The sequence below is a fragment of the Drosophila elegans genome, unplaced genomic scaffold, assembly GCF_018152505.1.
Source record: "Drosophila elegans isolate 14027-0461.03 unplaced genomic scaffold, ASM1815250v1 contig_468, whole genome shotgun sequence".
Classification (NCBI taxonomy): Eukaryota; Metazoa; Arthropoda; class Insecta; order Diptera; family Drosophilidae; genus Drosophila; species Drosophila elegans.
Genome location: NW_024545855.1, coordinates 4,635,357 through 4,659,219, shown reverse-complemented (window position 1 = coordinate 4,659,219; position 23,863 = coordinate 4,635,357). Strand labels below are relative to the sequence as shown.

The window sequence follows — 23,863 nt, the reverse complement described above, 5'->3', positions numbered from 1 at the left end:
CCCATCAGCCCGAATAAGCCCCGATACCCAGTGGAAATAGAGCAGGTGCCGCAAACCCAGGGCTATCTTCAGCAGCTATACTAAAGCCTAGATAGGCCCAACAAGTTGTCCAATGTAGAGCAGCAGCCGCAGCAGCATCAGCAGTAGCTGTTGCTACTCATCCTAACCCTACCTCAACCTAAATCTAATGCACGTTTTTGCTATATTTTTCTCAGTTTTATAAGAGCAAATCTACTTAGTATGCATATCAATATTCGATAAAAAAAAAGAAATGTAATAATTATAAATTACAGTTCTTAATTTGCTGTGGTTTTAAGATATTAGAGAGAAAAATGATAGGCAAAGAGATCAACGTTGCTGCTGCGAACCGGTGAAAATTTACAGTGAAAAAAAATATATAAATAAAAACTTGGCAAAATATATAATATGTGAATGTGCTAGTAAATGTGTAATCCCGCAGTTTAAACGCGAAAATTTTTTAAATTGCATAGCTAAAATGTTAGCGAGAGAAAAAAAATTTAACAAATTAAAAGTGAACAATGTTGCCGAATCAAAACCAAAACCTTGTTGACTAAAATTAAACCCGACGACCATATAACTAAATAAACATGCACAAGAAGTCGCCGCTGCCAAAGATCTTTCGCCGCCGGAGTTAATCGACTGTAAGTTACCTTTATCATACCTTGTTTCATTATTTCCTTTATTTAGTTATTTCGTCACTGGTCAAACCGCATAAAAATATATTATGTTTTGTTTTGAATATGCATATTTGAGCGTTTACGCTGTGTTGCTGACCGTTGCTTGCAGTTCTAAAGCTCTGTTTTAATAAACGAGGGCAGATACAAAAGTTGTTCCTTAAGATTTACACGCGCAGTCACTTATAAATTTAAACCCTTAAATATTTACAATGATCATCTACTATCAATCTATATGAGATTTTTATATTAATTTATATATATAGCCATTATTATTTATATATATTAATCCCGTTCTCTTTCAGCAACTTTGAACTCTTTGCAATTTTTGATAAGAAAAAAAAAACAAAGGAAAAATGAAATGAATTAATTAGACAATTTTTTTTAGGTATATAAATAAAACTGAAATTTTTTTTTTGAAGCACTAATTTAAAAAAAAAACATATTTAAAAAAAAAAAAATAAATAAATAAATAAAATCGAAATGATAGAGAACTTTTGTTAGAAATAAAATTTACCTATATTTAAAAATTCTTTATAGTATTGTTTTAAAAATTTAAAACCACAAATATGAAAAAGTTATATGAAAACAGTTTATTTTTCTAATGTGAAATAATATTAAAATAAACAAATTTATCACAGAATAAGCTTGTATGAAACAACAACAAACATATCTCAGCCCATATGAAAGGGATAATTCGTAATTATAATGTGTAATAAAAGAAAATGAATTTTAACTAAGTTTCTCCTTATCCGGGGATCATGGAAGTCGAGTGTCGTTTAAAAAGTGATTGGTAGTCACTCCAAGGGATCCTGAAGAGGAAATGTTGGACCATTAGGATCATGGTAGGGTGGGCACTTCGCCTTCTTGGCGTAGAAAAAGGAGTGATGTTTTGGCAAGTGTATCTCTCACGTTTTGTTTTGTTTTCGTATTCTAATCTTTCTTCAACCCTTTTCTTTTATTTTTTTTTTTCTCTCTAGCTTCCTCAATGTACCCAAATGAATAGTACGCGAATTTTAAGTTATTTTTACTAGCATACGAGCATTATAACGTGGCGGTTTTCTTTTCTTCGTTGACCCACCCCATGCCGACCAGACAAATGAAAAGCCGAGGATGACGCGTACTCCGCAAACACGTTAATTTTTCCACCAGCTCTTTCCTAATAGATCGTTATATGCTACATTTGCGATGGCCACATCATTCACAATTGCTGCAGCAACCCACCGCTGACAGGCAATTAAATGTCAGGCCGGGCGACATGCCAACTGAATATGCACCGAGATAAGTGTTTTCCAAGTACCAGGCACAGGCAACCACACACGCGAAATACACCACGTTACGTATACGTAACGTAGACGCCTGCGCGGATAAGATGCGCAAACAGTGGTGAATTTGAAATGGGCAAGTTTTGGGCACTCGTACTCCGCTGGCCACTGTGCTGGGTCATCGAATCTATCCAGCGAATGTGGCAGCCGGAAGCGAGCGGCAAATAACAAACTTCCGGAGTGGAAAAGTTCCTTGTCATTGGAATTTGTCAAGCGCAGCAAATTGAGTTAGCAGCAACGCGCTGCTTGTTGGGCCCCTGACCTGCCAAAACTTAAAATATAATGATGCGGCGGTCGGGCTGCGTGAAATGCTCTTTGCCGCCAGTGAAATAAAAAAAATTATTTGATACAAATATCATTTTTTAAGCTTACAAGGGATAACTACACGATTTAATAAATAATATAAAGAAAGTAACTATTTTTATTAACATAACAAAAAAAAAGTGTACAATTAGAATTATAAATGTATCTTATTTTTAAAATTAGTGTACAATAAGAATTATAATTGTGTGATAATTTCATAAAAACCAAAACTTTACTGAGCTCCTAGTCAGTCGCTTACCAATCTTATTTATACTTGAAAGTTTACATAAATCTATTATCGCATCACATGGTTTCAAACTTCAATTACAGAAGCGAAAAGGCAAACCAAACATTCTCCAATATCCATGCCCTTCACAAAATGGTCAACTCTTTGTCCACTTTATCGGGAACACAAATATTAATCCGGGTCTTCGTCCAGTGTGTAGCAAAGGTCCTAAGTAGAAGTAAGCCTTGACGGGATAAAGTTAGAGTGCTCAGGCCAAGACGTAAATAGGTAAACTGAGACCAAGTTTGATGCGGCTTTGATGCTGTTGCCCTCGGGTGAATTATGCAAAGTTTTGCGCTGCTCTTGCGTGAAGCGTAAGCCGCTTAGCGAGAGCGTTTCGGGTTCAAAGGTAAACCCCATCTCCCGATGGGGGGTGGACCCCCACGCTTAATTGCCTTTTAAGTGCCTTCATTGGCAATTAATGCCGCCGACGTTCGCCTTGGCACTGAGCTAATTGCAGTTGGTGTTAGCAACTAATCGCAATTGGCGTCTTTTCTGGGGTTATTCCTCCCTTTCCCCATCAATCACATTCGAAACGTAACTGACTGTGAAGCCTTGGCACTATTTGGGCCATGTATTCGCCTGTGTCGACTGTTAGCATTTAATACCCATGGCCCGGCTTTGTTCTCGCCTGGCTAATTAATGTCATTTTCCGACTGTCTACCTTTCGAATGCCTGTGGCTCGCCGTCGAGTTTGCCCTAATAATGCCCAAACTTTGAATGCACGCAGTAAAATACTATACTATGTTCCTCAAATTACATAACCAAATCCTCAAATTTTTAACCAAGAACACGTGCTAATTTAATGCTCTTATTGCAAAGTAAACATTTACAGTTTGTAAACACAGGTGAGGCTCTCCCAAAAGTTATATTAACGGTTTAAATAGATAATGAAGCAGATCGAGTTCTCCAGCACGGTTGCCCGAATTATTTAAGTGATTATGTATTTTTTTTGCATACTGGGCTTTTGTGGAAATTATTTAACTCCTTCGAGTTGTCTTCAATAAATAATAATTATTAAAATTAATTATAAATTACTATTATCCAAAAAATTCGTTTGTACCATACATCAAATCTTTACATATACATTTATATTTTTGGAAACAACCAATTCTTTTTGAATGATCTTTAAATCATTTTAAAAAGTGAACAGGCTTTAAGTACAACCAGATTTTTAAAATGTAACTACTATACTAATGCTCAATCTCTGAAATATCCCTGCATCATCTCGACCATTAATGTTGCATATTGAATGCCGGCCATTGTTTTCGCACACAAAAAAAATATGTTTTATAAACTTTTGCGTAATGCTGGCCAGTCTAAGGAAACACAACCAAGCCGCAAAAGCCAAGGAATTACAACCCAAAAAAAAGAGAAAAATGGGGGCAAAATCCACAACAACGAAAATGGTTCGTATTTCTCTACTACAAAAGCTTTTTCAAACACCAGAGAGAAATGCATAGAGAGCTGAGGTAAAAGAGCGAAAATCGGCGGCCCACCCACCAACCTTAACCCATCAACCCCCTAGGATCTGTGCCAAGCAAATGCAAAATTCGTTAAAGGTTCGTCAAAGTAGAGAAGTGGTATAAAAAGAAGGAATTTCTCCGAAACGTAACGAAAATCCACAGCAAAGTAAACAGAAAATTTTAGCCACCCAAGGGAAAAAGTGGGTTGCTGAAAACGTGGTTGGGTGTTTGGCTTGGAACGCACACGACCTACCCACACAACAACCGTGTGTGGGTGTTGGACGCAGCCAAACACTTGGCAGGCAACTAGGTTTACATGTGAGTGGCAAAAACCGCTTTTAGTGCACACACACAGATACTCACGCACACTATCCGATGATGTGCCAGTGTTCGCGGATGCTGCCCACTGCAGGTTTGTGGGTTGTGGGTTCATTTCGTTTTGACACTGCAATTTCTGTGGCTGCCACGATTGGCTACCAACAAGTTCACTTGGAATAAAATCGCTCGAAATATAAGAAAAAGTGTTAACTTTTAACTTTTATAACTATTTTATAGCAATTTGAATACTTCAAAATTGGATTTTTAAACAATTGGTGGCTAATAATGAAACGGGAAACAAAGAATTCAAAAGTATCGTATTCAAATTTATTGTTATCATGTTTTGATGGATTTTTTATGATTTTTATCTAGTTTAAATAGTTTTATAAAAATCATCCAAAACTGAAACATGTATTGCTAAATCGCCAAATATATTTTTATATCAAGAGTAAATGAACCTTGGCCTGTCGAAGTTTGCTTACTTTCTTGTTAAAACAGTGTTTCGGGAAGGTAAAAATGCATATAAGAAGATGATCTTTTTTTAGCGCACCCATCATTCGTTTTGGCATCACTAAGCGTATAGATTTCACTCCCCCACTTATTGAGGCCGCCAACCAACTCAGAGAGATGCTAATATTTTCCTTGTCCAAAAATAAAATGTGTCATACGCAGTGCTGTCACTTAACAATCAGCCAAAGCCCGAAAAGGCAAGGGCTGAAACTAAAAAGCAGGGCTCAGCGCAGCCCAACTCGGCTTAACCGACTGGCAACCCATTATCATTACCATGAGGCTGGGCTAATGCCCGCTCATCATTTTAATGACCCGCCCTGCTGACGGAAATAATTAAATATAAGTTAAGAGCGGCGCAAAGGTATGGCCCCCGGGTCCTTGGTCCTTTTCCATAAGTCAACTGTCAAAACGCTGGAACATCGCACGGCTCGCTGAAAAATATAAACACGTTCGACAGTCACCCGATAGGAAGAAGCGGACCAGTGACAGGGAAATATTTTACGTGCTCGCAACAAACTTCGTCTTCGATGAATACGGAAACATTTCAATATGTCGACTGTCGACTGTCAACTTGCTTTTGGTGACTGTCGCCCATAGTTACGTTAGACTTTTGCAATTAGTTGCGCAAATGAAGGGCACGTAGCTGAAGTGAGTAGAAAAACAGATGTCTGAATTGGATTTCGAGGCTTGTATGTAAGCAAGGTAAGCAAAGTGGCTGGCATGTGAGCCGAAGAAACCGTCCTTGAGCCAATTGGCATATATTATTCAGAAGGTCGAAACTTTTCCCAGGATAAAAACTTTTTTGCTGACATACGACGAAATTCGATTTAACTGATAAATCAACAATTTAATGAATTAATTGCAATTGAATACCAGTACTTCCAGTCGAGTTGACCCTAAAAGGTTCTCAAAACAGCACATGTTGCTTTAAATCAATCCCACTTACAATGTACCTTTTAAAAGAAGAATGAGGGTATACAATTATAAAATTGTTTAAAGGAATGCTATAAAAGCTTTATACCAGGGACCAAATATTACATTGTTTTCCATTTGTCTGATAGAAGGTTTTTTTTTCAATTTGGCTTAATTGTATACACTTTTATAAATGACAAATAACGAAATAAAAAACAAGAAAGAGCGCTATAGTCGAGTTCCCCGTATGGCTACAATTTATTTACGAGTAAGTTTAACCAAATTGAACTAGTTTTTAAACCAGCCGACAATCGTTCATTAGGTGCACTTTGTTTTCTAAATGCTTAACTTTAAATGATTAAATATCATACTATGCAGTTTCAGCTGAGCAGTAAGCTTGGATGCCTTAGGGGCCGAGCTACTGGGCTAATTTGCCCTATCACAGCACTTTCCAAGTCAATGCACCCAAAATTAAGCTTATTAAGCACCAAGGGGAGGAAAACTTTTGCACTGCGTTTACAGCAATTAAAAACGCGCTACATCTGCGTTGCCAATTAATAGTTTTAGCTTGTTCTTTTTTCAAAATCACTTGGCAACTAAAACAAGCAGCAGGCCAGAAACGCTTTTTCTGGTGGCTGTATGCGACCGAACGAATTGCAATAGAAAAGCAAAAGAAAATTCAAGAAATATCGGGAACAGTCGGCGGAGGGAATCCTGTGCCAGTGTTTGTCTTTCGCGAAACTTTTTACCTCTAACTTGTATCTGTGAGGACACATTGCACTAAGAAAAATATGGAGAAAATATCAAAAAGACATATTTATTGCTATTAATCAGAAAGAGTTGCGAGGACTTCCTAAATAAGTATAACCAGTATTTATTCCCACTGGTTAATATGTATCGCCGATTGAATAGAAATTTTTTGACAGTGTTTTTGTATAGAACAAGCATTACCATCTCCATCTGCAGTTTCAGCTGAGGCAATATTCTTATCTGCACTGAAGCAATCTACTGTGCCAGTCCTGTTTCCCAGTTTCCTGGCTGCGTCTTCCAATTGTTGTTGGCAACTCGGAAGTCAACTCAAACAGCCGACGAAAAAGACTCCAGACTGCGGCTGCCTAAATGCCCGCCATTTATTTGTGAATGGTACTTGACAGACTCCAGGGCTAAGAAGACAGGAGGAGTCATTCTGCGCCATTTCAAGCACAAAGAACGTGCCGCTGGATGGCAAACAAGTTTGAAAACTTTTTTACAAAGCCTCCAGCCCGCTTTCTATACATCAAGGGCTGCCGGCCACAGCCACAAACTATTTTCATAAACTTCAACGCAGTGATCATGAAAACATTTAAGGCCCGAGAGCAAATGAGTGATAATCTGCCAGTGGGCCACCTAAAACTCGAAGGTCCGATTTTCATGGAACTTTTTGGCCGGTTTTGAGAAATTCGAAGTTTTACGGAAGTTGCAGGGGTAAAAAAAGTCAATTTTGGTCACTTTTTTTTTTTAAGTAGCACTTACTCTTTTATTAAATAGCTTCTGATTGGTAAAAGCTATCATGATGATATTTTCAGCAATTTTAAAAAACTCAATATGCATGGCAATATAAAACCTCTACAAATTTTTATCCAAAATAATTTAATTGAGAAAAATCAAACGCTCTTAAAATTAAATTTCAAAAACGGCCAATTCACAATTACGGCTGCCACTTCGCATCACACATATAAATCAAAATAAATTACTGCCTCCCGGCAGGCGGAATTTATTGAAATTCCGCCAAAAAATCCTGCAGATGCATATGGATGCTGTTCGGTTGCTGCACGAAAGCGATCCCATTGAATGATTTCGATTTCAGGCATGCCAGTCCAGCCCTCCAATTTGAAATGCAATATGTTGATTTCTTCCCCCTGGCACGCCTGCAATCTCTTGTTGCCTGTTTGACTGCCAGTCAACACTCGTGTGCCAATGGAAATGCCAGCGCGTCGACTCACTTGACCAACTTTCCAGCTGTTTGACGCTCTTCAAATGCCAGGAAGCCTGCCAGTATTGGCAAAAAAGTTTGACATTCCGCCCGGCAGCGTCTTATTTCAATTAAAAATTGTTTAACCAATCAACTAAGTGAGCCAAAAATACCCTTTTCAGGACCTGGGCGGTTCTGAGGCTTTCCGGACAATCTCCGCTTAGGTCGCTACCAGGCGAAATTGAGTTCCTTGCCAGCCTCGCGGGGCGATTAAGCTGGCAGCTTCGTTGCGTCGGTGCAGCGGGTAAATTAATTTATTTGTTGAACTTTGCAATGTCAGAGAACCAAAGTCAAAGTTTATAGCGCGGCGAAAAGAAAAATAATCAACTATAACTGAAACAAACAGCCGGCAAAGGGTGTGGATGCGGTCCAAAATGCGTCGGCAACAGCATCTCCAAGGACTTATCCGCAAGGACTTTATCATAAAGTTTCTCCCGACTGGCAAAGTTCTTACAAGACAACTAGTGATTACACAAGAAGAAAATGTCCTAAAAATAGTTGTAAGATTTTAGTGATGATGTTTTAATATTGAAATATCTATAAGAATCTATAAACTTACTTGTGTTTCATTCCAGAACGTATATTAAAAATTGAATTTGAGGAAAATCGTCTCAAAAATTTGCTTTTAAAAATCATAAAATATTTAATTTGGTTTATTAAATATTTAGCTTAAAAAAAAACAAAATTCGCTTTCAACTTAAAAAAAAAAGTCAGTCAGAAAGTCAAGAATAGTTGCTTGATTTTCAATTTCTTTCCCACTGCTTTCCCAGCCAATTTGAACTGTACCACCTTGATCTGTTAGGTGCCTAATGAACGGGCAATCGAGGAGGAACAAGGTGACGGAATGACCAGTTGGAAGTAGTCGAGCAAACACTCTTATTCGTTCCACTGAGCACGAGTCGTAATCAAATTAAGTGCTGTCGGCCAGTAGATTAAACCCCTTTGTTCGGCCCAATTACTCCGTATTCAATCGGGAGTTAATTTCAAAAATTGCATTAAACAGTGCGGTAACTTTGATTAAAGCCCGATAGACGCCGCACGTGTGGCTTGTAATTGATTTTGTACCCGAATGCGTATCGCTTGCATCAAAGTGCGGGCAACATTTTTCGCAATTTGTGTGCAAACTCCGCCCCCTTAAAAAATGAACCGCCACCAAAAAATTGACATTCAAACACCCGCACGTCTTCCCCTTGTCTGCGGCATCGGCAGCAGCATATTAATCAGATTTTGCAATTACACCTTCATTGAAATTCAGTCGTAAAATGTAAATTTATTATGGCAGCCACGAAAATTATATGGGAATGGCTGTTTTTTTCCCAATTGATTGACTGAGCCAGCTTTCCTACTTTTAGTTCAAAGGGAGGGCTTTGCAAATATTGTTTAGTTGCTGTTTAATTTGTACCGGAAAGACAACGACAAAAAACGTACTGCGGCTTAGTTACTTATCTTCCAATTTACAGTTAAATAATCATATTCAATATTAGTTAAAAATACTTAAAAGGGATTAAAAAAAACTTTAGCAAATCAGGATTCAAGGCTAGTTTGATTAATAAAAAAAAAAAGATACTTTAATGATATAATGAAGAAAGTCCAATATTAATGGGGTATATTTCATTGTAGAAGAATATGTATATGTATGTATAATATATTTGCTCTGGCACTTCCCAACATTCTTTTTCACTTTCCAACTCCCTCCCCAAAAACGTTTTTAGTCAATCACTTACCTTTCTACGTCCACAACAAAGCATTCTTCGCACACGCGAATTTCCAGTAGCTGCTTTCAATCGAGTAAACTTCTTCTTCCACTGCATTTATTAGTGGGGATCCGATTGGGAATATCTTCCTTCGTTGCTGTCCTGGCCTTTCCTCTCGCCTTGGGTGGGGTTTCGTTCGAAGGCAACTTCTGTTAATGGCCGTATTTACTTGCTCGTCCAACTAAAGTTGGTTGCGATGACATTTGGTCAATGCTGAACACGTTACTCTGGTTCCATACAAAAATGCGGTATAAAAATGCAAGTTCGGTTTATTCGTTGTGAGTTAGTTCCTGAAAAATGCAAAAGCGGAGATAGTAATGAGTTAAAAAACGAGATCAGAGCCAGAAGCATGTATTTACTGTCACATGATTGTCAACAAGCTGACCCACATGTGTCAGGCACATGACAGGGAGAGGCACAATGGGACAACGCGAAAAAGCCATCAATAGCTTGTATATATGCACAAGATATATTGTACATTTGGTTTGGATCTAATGTTATTATAAGGGACTTCTTAAATGTTCTTAAGCATGACTTATGATACATAATATTATGTTATTAAACATATTTATTACAAATTAAAACTGTGTAGAGTAGAAATTTCACCTTCTAATTTCTAATAATCTTAAGTTAATTATATTAACAAAAGTTTCACTTCGGTTACACATACTGTACTACTGTTGGGTTAGGTACTACTGTACTTGGCTCAAATTTAAACTTTCTCTCGTAGGTAGTTAAATATAGTCTTAATGGGTTTTTAACATCCAGTACACTGTGCGTGGTTGTGTGTTTGAGAGTGTGTCTGTTCGTGTTTAACTTAATGAAGCTTTGCACTTCGAGGGCCTGGAGCCTGACATGTGTCATATGCATTTGCTTGACAAGGCATACGAGCACTTGGGCAGTACCACTTCTACCAACTTTCTGCTCCTACATATGTATACTACTGTATTATACATGTATCGAGTAACTGTCTACCTCTGATTTCATAGCGCTGATAATTCAATTTTTGCCATTTTCCTTGGCATTCGTCCTCCGTCCATTGGAAAGTGAAATGTTTTCCGCTAACGAAAGATATAATATATGGAGGTTTACAAATAAATGGAAAATGAAGGGGAGATTGGCCCCAGGAAAGTATGCTACAGATTTTAGCAGTTGTAGCTGCAACATTTGAAATTAAAATAATACAATGATTTTTATATATCTGGTAGCTAAAAGCCAATCTATTGCAATCTTTATAGTATATAAAAAAACAGTTTTAAAAAACTCTGTTTTTTACGAAGAAATATATATATGTTTCAAATGTCACTAAAATTTCGCATATTAAGAATTTCTCAGCAGATGTGGGACAGTTCTGGTTTTCAACAGCCTTGGCATTTTGACAAAACAGATCACTCACATAGCTATACACTTATGGTAATGAACCGGACTGGCAGCTAGCCTGACTGGTCTTTAGTGCTAATTGCGATGGCCTGGTTTTCGTCAGTAACCTGAACTTGCTCTTTGCTCATTTAATGAAAAGGACCCTTCTGTGTCTTTATAACTGCTAAATATTGGGCTCTCTATAAGCTTAGCAACACTTTAATTTCGAAATGGATTTCTCTACAAAACTGATCGTCATCATCGTCGGAATCAGCATTGTCATCAACATTAGGGGTACGTATACCCTAAGTAAGCCAGTAACGCCTTGGCTGGCACTTTGCCCATGACTCAAACTTAGAATTTTTGCCCATAAAGTTGTGACTATCATTCGCGGAGTTTCCTCACTCCTAACTCTTCCTGCACCCCAGCGTAATTGCAATGAAAAATGTTACAATCGTGCTTAGGACATTCATATGTACAAAGAAGAATGTGGAGCCATTTTCTTATGCATGTATGAGGGTCCAGCTGTATTGCATACAACTGATTTCCTTGCCAGCTTCAATGCTAGTTTCAGTGGTGCCAGAAAAAAATGAATTCTAGCTTTCAGAAATTTTTCTGAACTGAATCGAAGAGGTCACTAACAGATTGAGCAAATGTGTGGAAACAAGGAAAATATTTCGAAAAAACTATATTGAGATATAATTTTATTGATAATTCAATGGTCGACGAAAAATATAGAGTATCAAGTATCAACGGATCGCGAAATACATGAAACTGGTTTGAAAAAAAATACCAAATTAACATCCCTGCTGAGTGTACTGGTGTGCAAGAGAACAATTTCTATCCATAATTTCATTCGCAGCGGGTGGACTGCAACCGTTTGAGGAGCAGTAGGAACTGGAATATGCAGATACAAGATACTTTGTGTCACAACAGCAGCAGCGACAGAGTACAGCAATACGCAGGAAGAAATGCCAGCAGTGTGTTCACTGGCAGCAGCAACAACCATTACCAGTCGTCTGTCGCGGGAATGTTGTCTAGGCACGCATAAAATTTATTATAATGACATCATAAATTCAGACCGCTGTGTGTGTGTATAAGTGAGTGACAAAAGTATCTTGCCCTCCATTCAAGCTGCAAAAATGGCAAATAATTTATTAAACAATAAAAAAGCTTATCGCAAATGTGGAGACTAGATGTTAGGGGAATATCAGCCAGAGGGCTCTACTCGAAGAAACAAAAAGGTTTAGCAATACCAAGTATTTCTTTAAAACTAATATTAATCAATATATTAGATATTATCAATATAGAATATTTTCTAGCCAACGCAACAATGACAGCAAAACGCAGTTACAGATGACTCTTTTTTTGGCTCAATCCTAACACCATCGCGACTTTTGGTTTGGTTATTGCTGCGTTCAAATTTATCCACCATTTCCTCCTTTTCCTCGTCCACACCAATCACACCCACTGGATTTCTGCCGCGCGCTTATGCGACTGCACACACACTGGGCTTAAAAATGTGTTCAGCATTAAACAAGAATTTTGTAACCTAGGGTGTTATAGTTCTCCGATATTTTGGGACATACAAAATGTGTATTATTTTGTTTTAACAGTGCTTTTGGTGAACAAGAATACTATGAGTGATTTAAGAACTTCACAGAGTATATTTTTGGTATAAAGAAGACATTATTTTCAGTGCAGTCGTGTCGCCCCATGGTGCTATTATTGCCGGTTCACAGTCAAGAGTTCTATGCTGCTTTGTCACCAGGCAACTGTGCAACATGCCACTGGCAACTTAAAAATAGGAGCTCGAAACTTCAAACTTGCAACTCGCTTGGCCGCCGGACAGAAGCCGCGTTGAAATGCCAAAAATATGCTCGAAACCATAGAAACTGGCAAAACTGCGGGAAAACCAAGGGTTTTATCTAATTAGTGAGTGCAAAAGGATAGAATTATGGTTGCACAGCATGGGATGCTGCGCATGAAGCCACCACATTGCATTAAAGCTTGGGTACCTACGATATAAACAGATCAAATAAGGTATTTAAAGACATAAATCAAATTATGTTTGAAAAAATTCGTCTAAAAATGCGATGGCACTCTGAAAATGCAATAAACAACAAATAAAGTGCCGAAAGGCAGCTTATTCCTATTGAAAATCACATTTATGGCCAACGCAAAGCTGCCTAAAGTGCAAAGGTTTTTTTTACATTTCTGCATAAAATAAGATAGTTTTTGTGGTTTAGCTTGAATTTTCTTTTATTTTTTGTATTATTTTTATACACGAGTATTTCTCTGTTTGCTTGCAAAATTGGAGCAAAGCTCTTAGCTCTGAGGGTAGTTTGATGGAGTCCAGGAGGGATTATGAGGGAGGGAAATAAAGGGCGGCTTTGAGTGTAATAAAGAACGAAAGAAAAACATTTCTGATTGTTAATGTCGCGATTAATATTTTGCTCTCTGGACTTCTTCCCCCAGACGCAAGCCCAGTCCCTTTTTCCCGACTTATTTTTCTTGTTTTCTGTCTGTTGGTTTCTCAGATATTTCGACTGGCGTTGGAGTTGGAACTTTTGAAAGACTTTGAAGCTTGAACCTCAAGATATTACACTTCTCGTCTTTTTGTATTGTTTTGTTGAATTTCTCTAAGCAAACGTTGTGGGAGTATCCAGACACCATTTTCATTCAAAAATGTTCAGTTATAAACATGCATTTTTAAAAAATACGGAGATACCTGACTCTTAAATGAATCCCGATAATGACAATTTTTTATCACATTCCCTACAAGTGCATGAGTATCTCTTGGATATGAACTGGAATTGACAGAAAAAATTACGTTTTCTTGAATCTCCTTGCCGCTGTAAAATTATCCCTTTAATTAACATTAGTCTTTATCGTCGGCTGTCATTTCGAAATGCACATGGCACTCTCGATGAAACGTTTTCCCACTTTTTTCTCACCTGCACTCTGGAACTGGGATGCCTCCTGACGCGGCTGCTGTCTAAGTTATGAGATCAGAAATTGCGAAGGACAACCGTGAGGATGCGGAAGGGAGGAGCATGGGCGGCGAAAAAGGAGTAGGAGGAGTGGGCTAGTTGCAGTCACCGGTCGTAAATGTGTGCCGTGTTGTAAAGAGGATGCACTTGCTCTCTCCCGCTCTCTGTCGGCTCTCCTTAACTAACTCTCTCTGTCTCTCCTCTTGCTCTGCCTTTTATTTCGGCTTCGATTTGTTTTAATTTCCGCTGAAGCTGCTTTTACTTCCGGGGCAGTGAAATTGCAAAAATGTAAATTGCGAATTGGTAAGTGGGTGTTTATGTTGTTTGAGGCAAATCGCTGATTCGGTGGTCATTGGCTTGGAGTTCGAAAAAGCTATACGCTCTTGCAGTCTCTGCTCGCTTCTTCTTTATCCATAATCCTTATCCTTTCGATGCCTATCGTTTCAAAGATTTAACTGCTTTTCCTGCTGCTGTTTTGCTGCGACATTTTTTGCGTAACTTGTGAGTTAGTTTCAGCATGTTTTTTGGGTTCCCGGAAAACTGCAACTTATCTTTTTTGCCGTTTAATTGATTTCTGAGCGAGTGTGAGTGTGTGTGTGTGCGAGCGCGTGAATGTGGGTGCGTGGCGAGCGGTTGTGTGTGGGTGTGCGGGGGAGCCAGCTGAGCCAGCGGAATGCGTCCGAGTGGCAGCGCGGCTTTCACAACTATGCGAATTTCCTGCGTACGAATTTCAGTATAATAAAATATCCTGTTCCGTTTCTGAAGAGGCTGAGCGGGAGAGCGCGAATTTTCCTGCGCAAGCGCCGCGAATTTGGAGCAACTCTTAGCTGAAAGCGATAACACCGATACGCACACAACACGAATATTGGTGCAATTGAGCACCCACCACCGCGATGGCGTTCCCACCCTCTCTCTTTTTCTACAACTCCCTGTCGCTTTTTTCACTTTGCTGCGGCGATTTTCCTTCGCTTTTTCCTGCTGTTTAATGGCACACTTTGTTGTTTTTTTTTGTAATCACCTTTTGGTCACCTAGTGCACGTGGAATTTTTGTGTTTTTGCACTGCAATTCTAGCTGCGTTCACTTGAATAGCTGCTAAATGTTCTCTAATCGGAGGACATGAAACACTCGCAGCGAGCGACAAGAGCGAAATGCAGCGTGCGAGAGCGAGATGCACGATAGTCAGCTTTTACCGATGCACGCCTCGGAGTGTGTGCGCAAAGCGCAAGCGCAGAAAATATCCCGTTAACAGTATATACTGGAATTTGTATTTTAATGTTTAAAAGATCAATAACGGGAGTTTAAATTAAATTTATGTTGTAATATTTAAAATGCATTAGATTATCTTTTTTTGACTCAGTTAATGAATTTATTGAGTTCGCACTGTCTAATGTAATAATAATATTTCTTATCAACAAAAAATTGACCAAAACAATTGTTTTGCTTGTTTGTCTCCCGAAAAAATAGAAACTGAATCTCTCTTATACATTATGAACTTAAACTTGGCAACACGGGTTTCCGATATTTGAAAAGCGCGCTGTTAGGATAGCGATAAGAATCGAATTATTATCGTCGTTTTCCTAACAGTAATGTTAAATAAATAATCGTTTCGCTGCATTAACTTAACATTTCGTTAGGATGATGAGTGGGCAGTGCTGCCGAAGAGGGAAAGCAGCGTAGAGATGGGAAAACATTGATGTTGTCCCGCCAAACATCGATATCTCCGATGTTTTAAGACATCAAAGTTTATCCATCTCTAGCGCGAGTGCTGGGAGAACATCGATGAAAACATCGAAAGTGCAATATTTTGATATTTGGGTCAACTTAAACTTTAGACACAATGTTTTTGCATAACACAAAACTGTACGGACTGGCTAGTAAGTAATTGGAACCATATTAATTGCACCAGGTAGCTGCAACATGTCCCAATCAATACCAACAGGAAACCTTGCGACCGGCGTGCGGCACCTGAGCGGCCAGAAACCGAAGACTGCCATATTAATGCTCAACATGGGTGGCCCCACGCATACGGACCAGGTGCACGACTATCTATTCCGCATCATGACGGATAGAGACATGATCCAGCTGCCGGTGCAGAGTCGCCTGGGTCCTTGGATCGCACAGCGCAGAACGCCCGAGGTGCAGAAAAAGTACAAGGAGATCGGCGGCGGATCACCCATCCTCAAGTGGACCGAGCTGCAGGGCCAGCTCATGTGCGAGCAGCTGGACAGGATCTCCCCGGAGACGGGGCCGCACAAGCACTACGTGGGCTTCCGCTACGTCAATCCGCTCACGGAGGACACGCTGGCTGAGATCGAAAAGTGAGTTGTTGAGCCGTCTTTAAATGATAAAAATCGGTAGATATTCCACGAAAATATAATGCATGTCGGGATAGCACAAGTTGGTAAATTAGTTTTTTTTGACATCAAAGTAAAAACAGTTTCTTTCAGAAGTAATGAAATTCTAATATGTTATACATTTCTAGCAAATGGTTTACTAATGTTATACTGATTTATTAACTACAGCGACAAACCAGAGCGCATTGTCCTTTTCTCGCAGTACCCACAGTACAGCTGCGCCACTTCCGGATCCAGCTTTAACTCCATCTTTACTCACTACCGGAGCAAGTGAGTAACAAGTTCATTTGAGAAAAATCTATTATTATTGACTGTACTCTAACTCTGTATATAGTAACCTGCCCTCGAACATCAAGTGGAGCATCATCGACCGGTGGGGCACCCATCCACTCCTGATCAAGACCTTTGCCCAGCGAATTCGCGATGAACTGGCCAAGTTTGTGGAGACAAAGCGCAACGATGTGGTAATCCTCTTCACCGCCCATTCCCTTCCACTGAAAGCTGTGAGCCGGGGCGACGCGTATCCTTCGGAAATCGGGGCCAGCGTGCACATGGTGATGCAGGAGCTGGGTCAGAGTAATCCCTACAGTCTGGCCTGGCAATCAAAAGTTGGCCCGCTGCCGTGGCTGGCACCAGCCACCGATGATGCCATCAAAGTAGGGCTGCATTTCCAAAATGTCCATTGAGTCAAGCTGTAAACCGAAATCATTCTTCACAGGGCTATGTTAAGCAAGGCCTGAAGAACTTCATTTTGGTGCCCATCGCCTTTGTTAACGAACACATCGAGACGCTGCACGAGCTGGATATCGAGTACTGCGACGAACTGGCCAAGGAGGTGGGCGTGGAGGAGATCCGACGGGCAGCCGCCCCCAACGACCACCCGCTGTTCATTGACGCCCTAAGTAACATTGTGGCGGATCACCTAAAGTCCGAGCAGTCAGTCAACCCCAAGTTTCTGATGCGTTGCCCCATGTGCTCCAACCAAAAGTGCCGGGAAAGTAAGAGCTGGTACCGTCAGCTGTGTTCAAACTGAGATCTGGATGTACTGCGTGACAGGCATTTCAAGTGCTTCAGCTGGGAGCCAACACTTATGCATTCATATGGGGTTATGGGGGATTGGTTTTCACACACACTGGCTTTGCTTTCCGCTGGCAATAAAGCATATATGTAAAATATACTGCACCACTATTAAATTAATGGTTGCAATTGCAGCTTAAGCTTAGCTTAAAAGGAAAAACATATAAACCCTCCTTAGAATAGAAACGGACTTTCTCCGTTTTTGCTAAATGTTGATAGTACAAATTACAAACATTTTATAAAAATATAATTTTCAGTACTTCGTGTCTTGATACAATAACTGACTCAGTTATTGTATCATGCTTCGTGTCAGGTCTGAAAAAATATGCTGCGCTAAACACAAGTAATAGTAATCAGTGAGATAAGAGTTACGCTCTATTCAAAAAAATTTTCTCTTAGTTTGGCTCTCTTCGTCGCACGTGCGAGAGGTTTTGGTATTTTTTCTATCGGTCAGAACAGCTGTTCGACTGTCAGTTTCATGCTCGCCTGAGATGTTTATTAAATGAAATTCAACTTTTGACTGCTCAAATGCCCAACCAAATTTGCGAAAGCTGGACGTGCTTCTCCGGCGCATCCGCCTCCTGGAAACTCCTGCATTTTGTGTCCTGCTGCACAGTCGACGGAAATTCACAGTACATTGCATAAGAAATCTCATTCGCCCAGCGTAACTGAGACTTCTAGGGCCACCAAGTTGGACCTTCGACTTTGTAATTATTTGCGGCTTTCACGGCAATTAACCTTCCAATCGCCGTCGACTTGCCACATTTCGCCAATTAAGCCATTGATTTTTAATAACAAATCAAAGCGAAATTAAACGCTTTTGCCTGCGCATCCCATCGTACAGGCACAGTGGCCTGGATCGAGAAATCTAATCGCCGCAGGGATCATAAATTAATTCGAAGAGTAGACTCCGAGTCCGAATATGAGCAAGTTCCACAAAAACCGAGGAGCTGGTGGCCCCACGACTCCGGCGGTGCCAGTCTACGGCGTGATCTCGACGTTGGACGACGCAGCTCAGAATACCGCGGGTTTCGCCAGGTAAGCGCTCGCAACTCATTATATACTAACTCTGCTGGCTCTGTTTACACTTTTTTCCAAGTGGAGACAAATAACCAGTTCGGAACTGGGCTTTAAAGCTGCCGGCGGGCCCTCTTTCCATCTCTTTCTCCATATTCGGCTGGCATTATGTTTTACGACAACATCGTGACGTATCAGCTTTAGCCCCAGTGCGTCATATCGATAATAATTATAGGAAACTACCCCAATCAAAAAATCAATTGAACTTAAATTTTTACTGGGTTTCAGACAGATTTAATGATAACATCAAGCCGAAAAAAAACTTGATTAAAGTCATTGATAGTTGAATTTTTAATTCTAAACTGAAGGTAATTTGTCCTATTCGGTGAGGTTAATTAAATTTCCAAACAAAAAGTGAAATATAAAATTTCCATAATAAAAAAAGGTTCTCCGAAATTAGTAGCAACTTAAAATAAAATGTTGACCTTTCTCTACTTAAAACTATTTTACCCCAGTATTCAACCAAGAGTAAAAAGTAATAAAAAAATATCTAATTAGAATCCCTTTTTCCATGATTGCAATTTATTCGTAAGTGTAAAGTTTTTGACATTTTATCTAAGATTTTGAGTTTGTATATACATATATATATATATATGTACTGGTGCATTTTAAATTCCATTAAGTTACAAGTTCTTGGCCTAAAGTAAAGTTATAAATGGTCCAATAAATCAAAAGCATAATATTGAATTTTTTGTCCGTATTCAATATGCAATATAAGTGGATGCCGTTTCCTATAGCGATTCTTATCGTCTTTAGCCAGATACGTGCAGACAACGGCACTCCGTTCGGCTGGTCACAAATTAATTGAATTAGCAGATTAGATGAGGATCGTATGTGACCACCGGCATACCACTCTATATCACTTGAAAAACAGATAAGCACAAAGATATATTTAGTCGATTCTCAGGTTTCGTCTTTATATATCTAATCTTTAATTTCTTGTATTTACTCAATTATTTGTCATTGAAACACAGCTGAGGAATAATTTATCCGAAAGTACTTGATTGGTGGATATGTTTAGAATTCAAGGCTAAACAAAAAGGTTGTTAAACATTCCCAGTACATTTTATAAAATTATTGACTACAAAGTTCCCAACTATCAATCTATATTTCCAATATACCCATTATATGTATTTTTTTAGCTCCGACATGAACCCAAAGTGTAACGTAAAACCACAGAACCAATTTAATCGTGTTCGCTGAGTTATCTGTCCAAAAGACAAACATAATGAACTGTAAATACCAAATGCTTGATAGTGACTTTTTAAGGCTTATCTGAATCATTGAGCAAAATTAACACTGAAAACGCGTCTGACTTTAGGCAGCCCCATAAACCTAGGCAAATAGTAGTCTACAATGCCTCAGGCTTAAAATAGTTTTTTTTTAGTTCGCGCCATATAATGAAATATAGATCGTAGGTTTTTATACCCTTTCAGAGGGTATTATAATTTCAGTCAGAAGTTTGCAACGCAGTGAAGGATACGTTTCCGACCCTATAAAGTATATATATTCTTGATCGGCATCACTAGTAGAGTCGATCTAACTATTTCCGTCTATCCGTCCGTCTGTCAGTCTGTCCATCTGTCCGTCTGTCCGTCCGTTTCTACGCAAACTAGTCTCTCAGTTTTAAAGCTATCTGCATGAAACTTTCCCAAAAGTTGTCTTTCTATTGCAGGTAGTATATAAGTCGGAACGAGCCGGATCGGACGACTATAGCATATAGCTCCCATAGGAACAATCGTATAGCTGCCATAGGAACTATCAAATAATTAAGCTGCAAATCATCATAGCTTCAATGTTTTTAAACATACACGCAAGTAAATCATAATTTAAACGTTTTAAAGAGTAGCTGCAAGGGTATAAAAACTTCGGCTTACCGAAGTTTGCTTCCTTTCTTGTTTTTAATAGAACTTGAAAATACATTTTTCCTGGAAAACTTTTAAAATAATCTAATCAACATATAAAGGGTAACAGTTTTTTTTTTAATGAATATAAATTGAGCAGACTAGAACCTGTTTTAAAATATTTATTTATATTATTTAGAGTATCTAATCTTTTCTATGCACCCACAGATTCCCTTCGCTTGAGGCCAAAAAAAGTGAGTTGAGATTGTTCCTAAACTGGGGAAACCCCAAAAAGAATATGGAGATGGGTTCGGAGAAGCTGCGCAATCGCAGCTGGATCGTCGACGTCCTAGCCATTTTCTTTGGTATCGGCACGTGGCTAGGGGTAAATGGCACCTTCATCCAACTGCCATTGCTGGTGGACGAGGCCCCGGAGGGCTGGAGTCTGCCCTCCTACCTCAGCGTGATGGTGCAGATTGGCAATCTGGGCCCCCTGTTGTATACGGCCATTCAGAAGTATTCCCCCAAGAAGCTGAACGACGGATGGACCATCCACGGAGTGCTACTGGTGGGTGCCATCTCCTGCTTGCTGACGGCTTTCTTCTACAACCGAACGGCTCCAGTGGCCGGCACGGATCATAGTTTGGCCCTTTTTGTGTTAACCTGCTTCACTGCGCTGAATGCCTGCACCAGCTCAGTGCTCTTTATGCCCTATATGGGGCGCTTTAAGGAGCAGTACATGGTCACTTACTTCATTGGCGAGGGACTGAGTGGTCTGCTGCCCAGCGTGACGGCTTTGATCCAGGGCATCGGCGAAAGCGGCGACTGTGTCCTGGTCAATGTGACGGAAACAGGACAGGAGATCTACGAACTGCAGAAGACACCACCTCGATTCGACACCCGCGTCTTCTACCTCATCCTCTTCGCCCTGATGGTTTTCGCCTATGTGGGCTATACGCTCCTGAACTCCCTGCCCGTGGCCAGGAGGGAATACGCCCAGGTTACTGTCAGCGAGGGAAACAAGTACGTGTACGGAGAGGCCGATAACCACGGACTAAATACGGAAAAACTCAGCAAGGGCCAGTACACCTATTTGCTGCTGCTGATTGGAGTCATCTCCCTGTTCAGCAACGGAATGTTCGGCAGCATTCAGTCCTACTCCAGTGCCCCCTATGGATCGCAGGCATATCACTTGTCTGCCACGCTCAGTGTGATTGCCAATCCGATGGCCTGCTTTTTGGCCATGTTTCTGCATTTCACATCCCTGCGCATCATTACCGTGCTCTCCATTCTGGCGGGTCTCCTGACCAGCTACGTTTTCACCACGGCTGCCCTGAGCCCTCTGCCGCCACTTCACGACAAGACCATGGGAGCCGTGCTGGTGGTGACTGCTTGGACCTTGCTGGTGGGGATCGTGAGCTACACCAAGCTGGGAATCACCACCGTGATGCGAGCACAGGGTGGCCAGTCGCTGGTCTGGGTGGGGGCCATCACGCAGCTGGGTTCTGCCATCGGAGCGGTAGCGATCTTCTTCGCCATTAACTACTCGGATCTTTTCCAGGCCGCAGAGACGGGCTGCTGACAAAGTCAGCATATCCAGGGATGCATCGTGATTTTATAGATGATTTTACTATAGTTTAGTGTGATATTTTCAAATTTGTATTTCCCCCTTAATGGCCACAATGAAGATAGTACCTTGTTACCTGAACAGCGTTTTTAATATTTTAATCATCCGAAGGCAATACCCTAAATGAGTTCGAAATTTTTAGGACCGAAGTGCACAAAATAAAGAAGCCTTTACCTATGTACAATTGTAAGACCTCAAATACAAACCACTATCAAAATGAAAACTATTTAATTAAAATCTCAAGAGGTAAACAATGTTAGGTAATGCATTTCAAACTAGTAATTTAAGGTTCATCTAATTTATCATCCTTTTATTAAACGTATTACACTGGTTTATTGTGTTTGAAATTCATTACTTCTATAACCCAATATTTTTATACGAAAATAAATTAAGGTTTATAATTATGAAGGTTTAGTATTTGGCTTTAATTTACACCATTCTTATACCAAATTATCATTTATGGGTTTATCAGGGACGTTTTTTCTTAATCGTCCTTTAAATCCATAAAATGTAGAATAATTGGAATCTTATGGTAGCTATTCAAATTCATACTCTCAAAGGATTAAAACTTTGATCCCCAATTTTGATCTTTTACGGAACAGTCATTTCAAAATCATTGCTTGATTTATCCGCCTGCTCCACCTCGCTGTCGATGTCGCCCTCGTATCCCGAATTGGTTTTAGAGGCGGAGGGAATGGGTTTGTGTCCTCCAGATTCGGGGGACTCGGCCAAACTGCAGCAGCTGCAGAAACAATCGGTGAAGTGGCGGCCGGTGTTGTCCAACTTTTCGGGAGTTCCCTCCAAGACCTTGTTGAAGGCCTCAATTTTCTCGCGGAGACTGCGACTGGCACTAGGACACCCGGTTAACTGGCTGACTTGCGGGAAAGGCCGAGGAGAATCGCTGCTTTTGTTCTCCAGAAAGTCGAGCGCCTTCTCCAGCGATTCCCGGGCACGCTTGAATTTTACTTGGGTCTCCCCCAAAACTGCACTCTCATTGAGGTGCTCGAATTCCACTAATAGACCATGAATCTCGGTCAGATTTGAGTACAAACTTATACCCTCCACAGAATGAATCTGCGAAGCGTTCGCCGAGTTGATGGCCTCGAAACCAACGATCAAGCGCCGGATTTTGGTGGGCTGGCCTTGGTGGCCACTCCCACTTAACTGCATCATGTTAACCACGTCGCCCACCTCCTTGAGCAGCTGCATCGTCGACTGGACGACCTCCTGGTGCTTCTGGATGCCCTGACGCAATCGATCACGAAGGCTTTGAAGGCTGTACCGACGGACCTGCTCCTTTTCATCCACATTCTCCAAAAAGACTGCTAGGTATTGGGTTAAAATTACCAAATAAGAATTTTAAAAAATGTAACAGCCTTGACCATTTAAAATTGTTATCCAGCAAAAAATTTGAGATTGTAGAAAAATGGATTTCTATAGACCAGCTTACCAGATATCGCACTCTCCATTCCTGATTTGTTATTATCGCTGTCCATTGCGATTTTCTTAAGTAAAATAGAAAAGCTTAAAAACCAACACTTTTAATTTACGAAAATCTGATGACAAAATATTAATTTCTGATGATTAAATAAAATTTTGATATATAAAACTCTGAGGTATAACGATTCTAGAATGGAAGGAAACTTCGGCCATTGATAGCAAAAATAAATATTCTTTAAAACGACTAAATTTCAATTTTTAATGCTTAAAAACATAAACGGTTATTTGATTTTTAGCTGAATTATTCGGTCGTTCCCTGTGGCAACTCTATAATAAATTAGAAACCATTACTTTACCCAAAGAATCAACAAATAGAGAACCTATATTTTTTTCCATTTATATTGTTTAATATTCCGATTGTTCCATGAAATATTAAACGGTTACTATATTATATTATATATATTATTATTATATATATATACATACATAAATAGAAGAAGTAAGCCCACAA

At 39.9% G+C, this 23,863-nt stretch overlaps 4 protein-coding genes across 14 annotated transcripts in view; 2 read left to right on the top strand and 2 right to left on the bottom strand.

Annotated features, from left to right (window-relative positions):
• The window catches only part of LOC108143117 (rho GTPase-activating protein 100F), a 48,226-nt gene extending 33,133 nt beyond the window's left edge, over positions 1–15,093 (bottom strand). For 5 of the 9 annotated variants that reach the window (XM_041708943.1, XM_041708947.1, XM_041708944.1 and 2 more), the window contains exons 1-2: positions 13,897–15,092; positions 9,551–9,870 (exon numbers count right to left, since the gene is read on the bottom strand). In XM_041708943.1, the coding sequence (XP_041564877.1) occupies positions 9,551–9,637 (87 nt within the window). In that variant the 5' untranslated portion in view covers positions 9,638–9,870; positions 13,897–15,092. Of the gene's footprint in view, positions 1–9,550; positions 9,871–13,896 lie in introns of all 9 variants that reach the window. The other 4 variants (XM_041708949.1, XM_041708951.1, XM_041708952.1 and 1 more) reach the window with 1 other exon arrangement.
• A 586-nt stretch (positions 15,094–15,679) lies between these two features.
• Positions 15,680–17,462, top strand: LOC108143030 (ferrochelatase, mitochondrial). Its single transcript, XM_017267227.2, has 5 exons — positions 15,680–15,807; positions 15,873–16,251; positions 16,456–16,557; positions 16,622–16,943; positions 17,006–17,462. The coding sequence occupies exons 1-5, from the start codon at positions 15,771–15,773 to the stop codon at positions 17,318–17,320; spliced, it is 1,155 nt and encodes a 384-aa protein (XP_017122716.1). The 5' UTR covers positions 15,680–15,770; the 3' UTR covers positions 17,321–17,462.
• Positions 17,463–17,815: 353 nt separating this feature from the next.
• On the top strand, positions 17,816–21,987 carry LOC108143029 (riboflavin transporter 2). Of its 2 annotated transcripts, none has more exons than XM_017267226.2 (2): positions 17,816–18,402; positions 20,514–21,987. In XM_017267226.2, exons 1-2 carry the CDS (start codon positions 18,287–18,289, stop codon positions 21,865–21,867), a joined length of 1,470 nt encoding a protein of 489 aa, XP_017122715.1. In that variant the 5' UTR covers positions 17,816–18,286; the 3' UTR covers positions 21,868–21,987. The 2 variants fall into 2 exon arrangements, with proteins under 2 accessions (XP_017122715.1, XP_041564908.1); XM_041708974.1 differs by lacking the exon at positions 17,816–18,402 and adding an exon at positions 19,827–19,855.
• A 326-nt stretch (positions 21,988–22,313) lies between these two features.
• On the bottom strand, positions 22,314–23,522 carry LOC108143031. Of its 2 annotated transcripts, none has more exons than XM_017267228.2 (2): positions 23,363–23,522; positions 22,314–23,237 (listed from the first exon to the last, which is right to left on the bottom strand). In XM_017267228.2, exons 1-2 carry the CDS (start codon positions 23,406–23,408, stop codon positions 22,504–22,506), a joined length of 780 nt encoding a protein of 259 aa, XP_017122717.1. In that variant the 5' UTR covers positions 23,409–23,522; the 3' UTR covers positions 22,314–22,503. The 2 variants fall into 2 exon arrangements, with proteins under 2 accessions (XP_017122717.1, XP_017122718.1); XM_017267229.2 differs by having other exon boundaries at positions 22,314–23,234.
• Between the last annotated feature and the right edge of the window lie 341 nt (positions 23,523–23,863).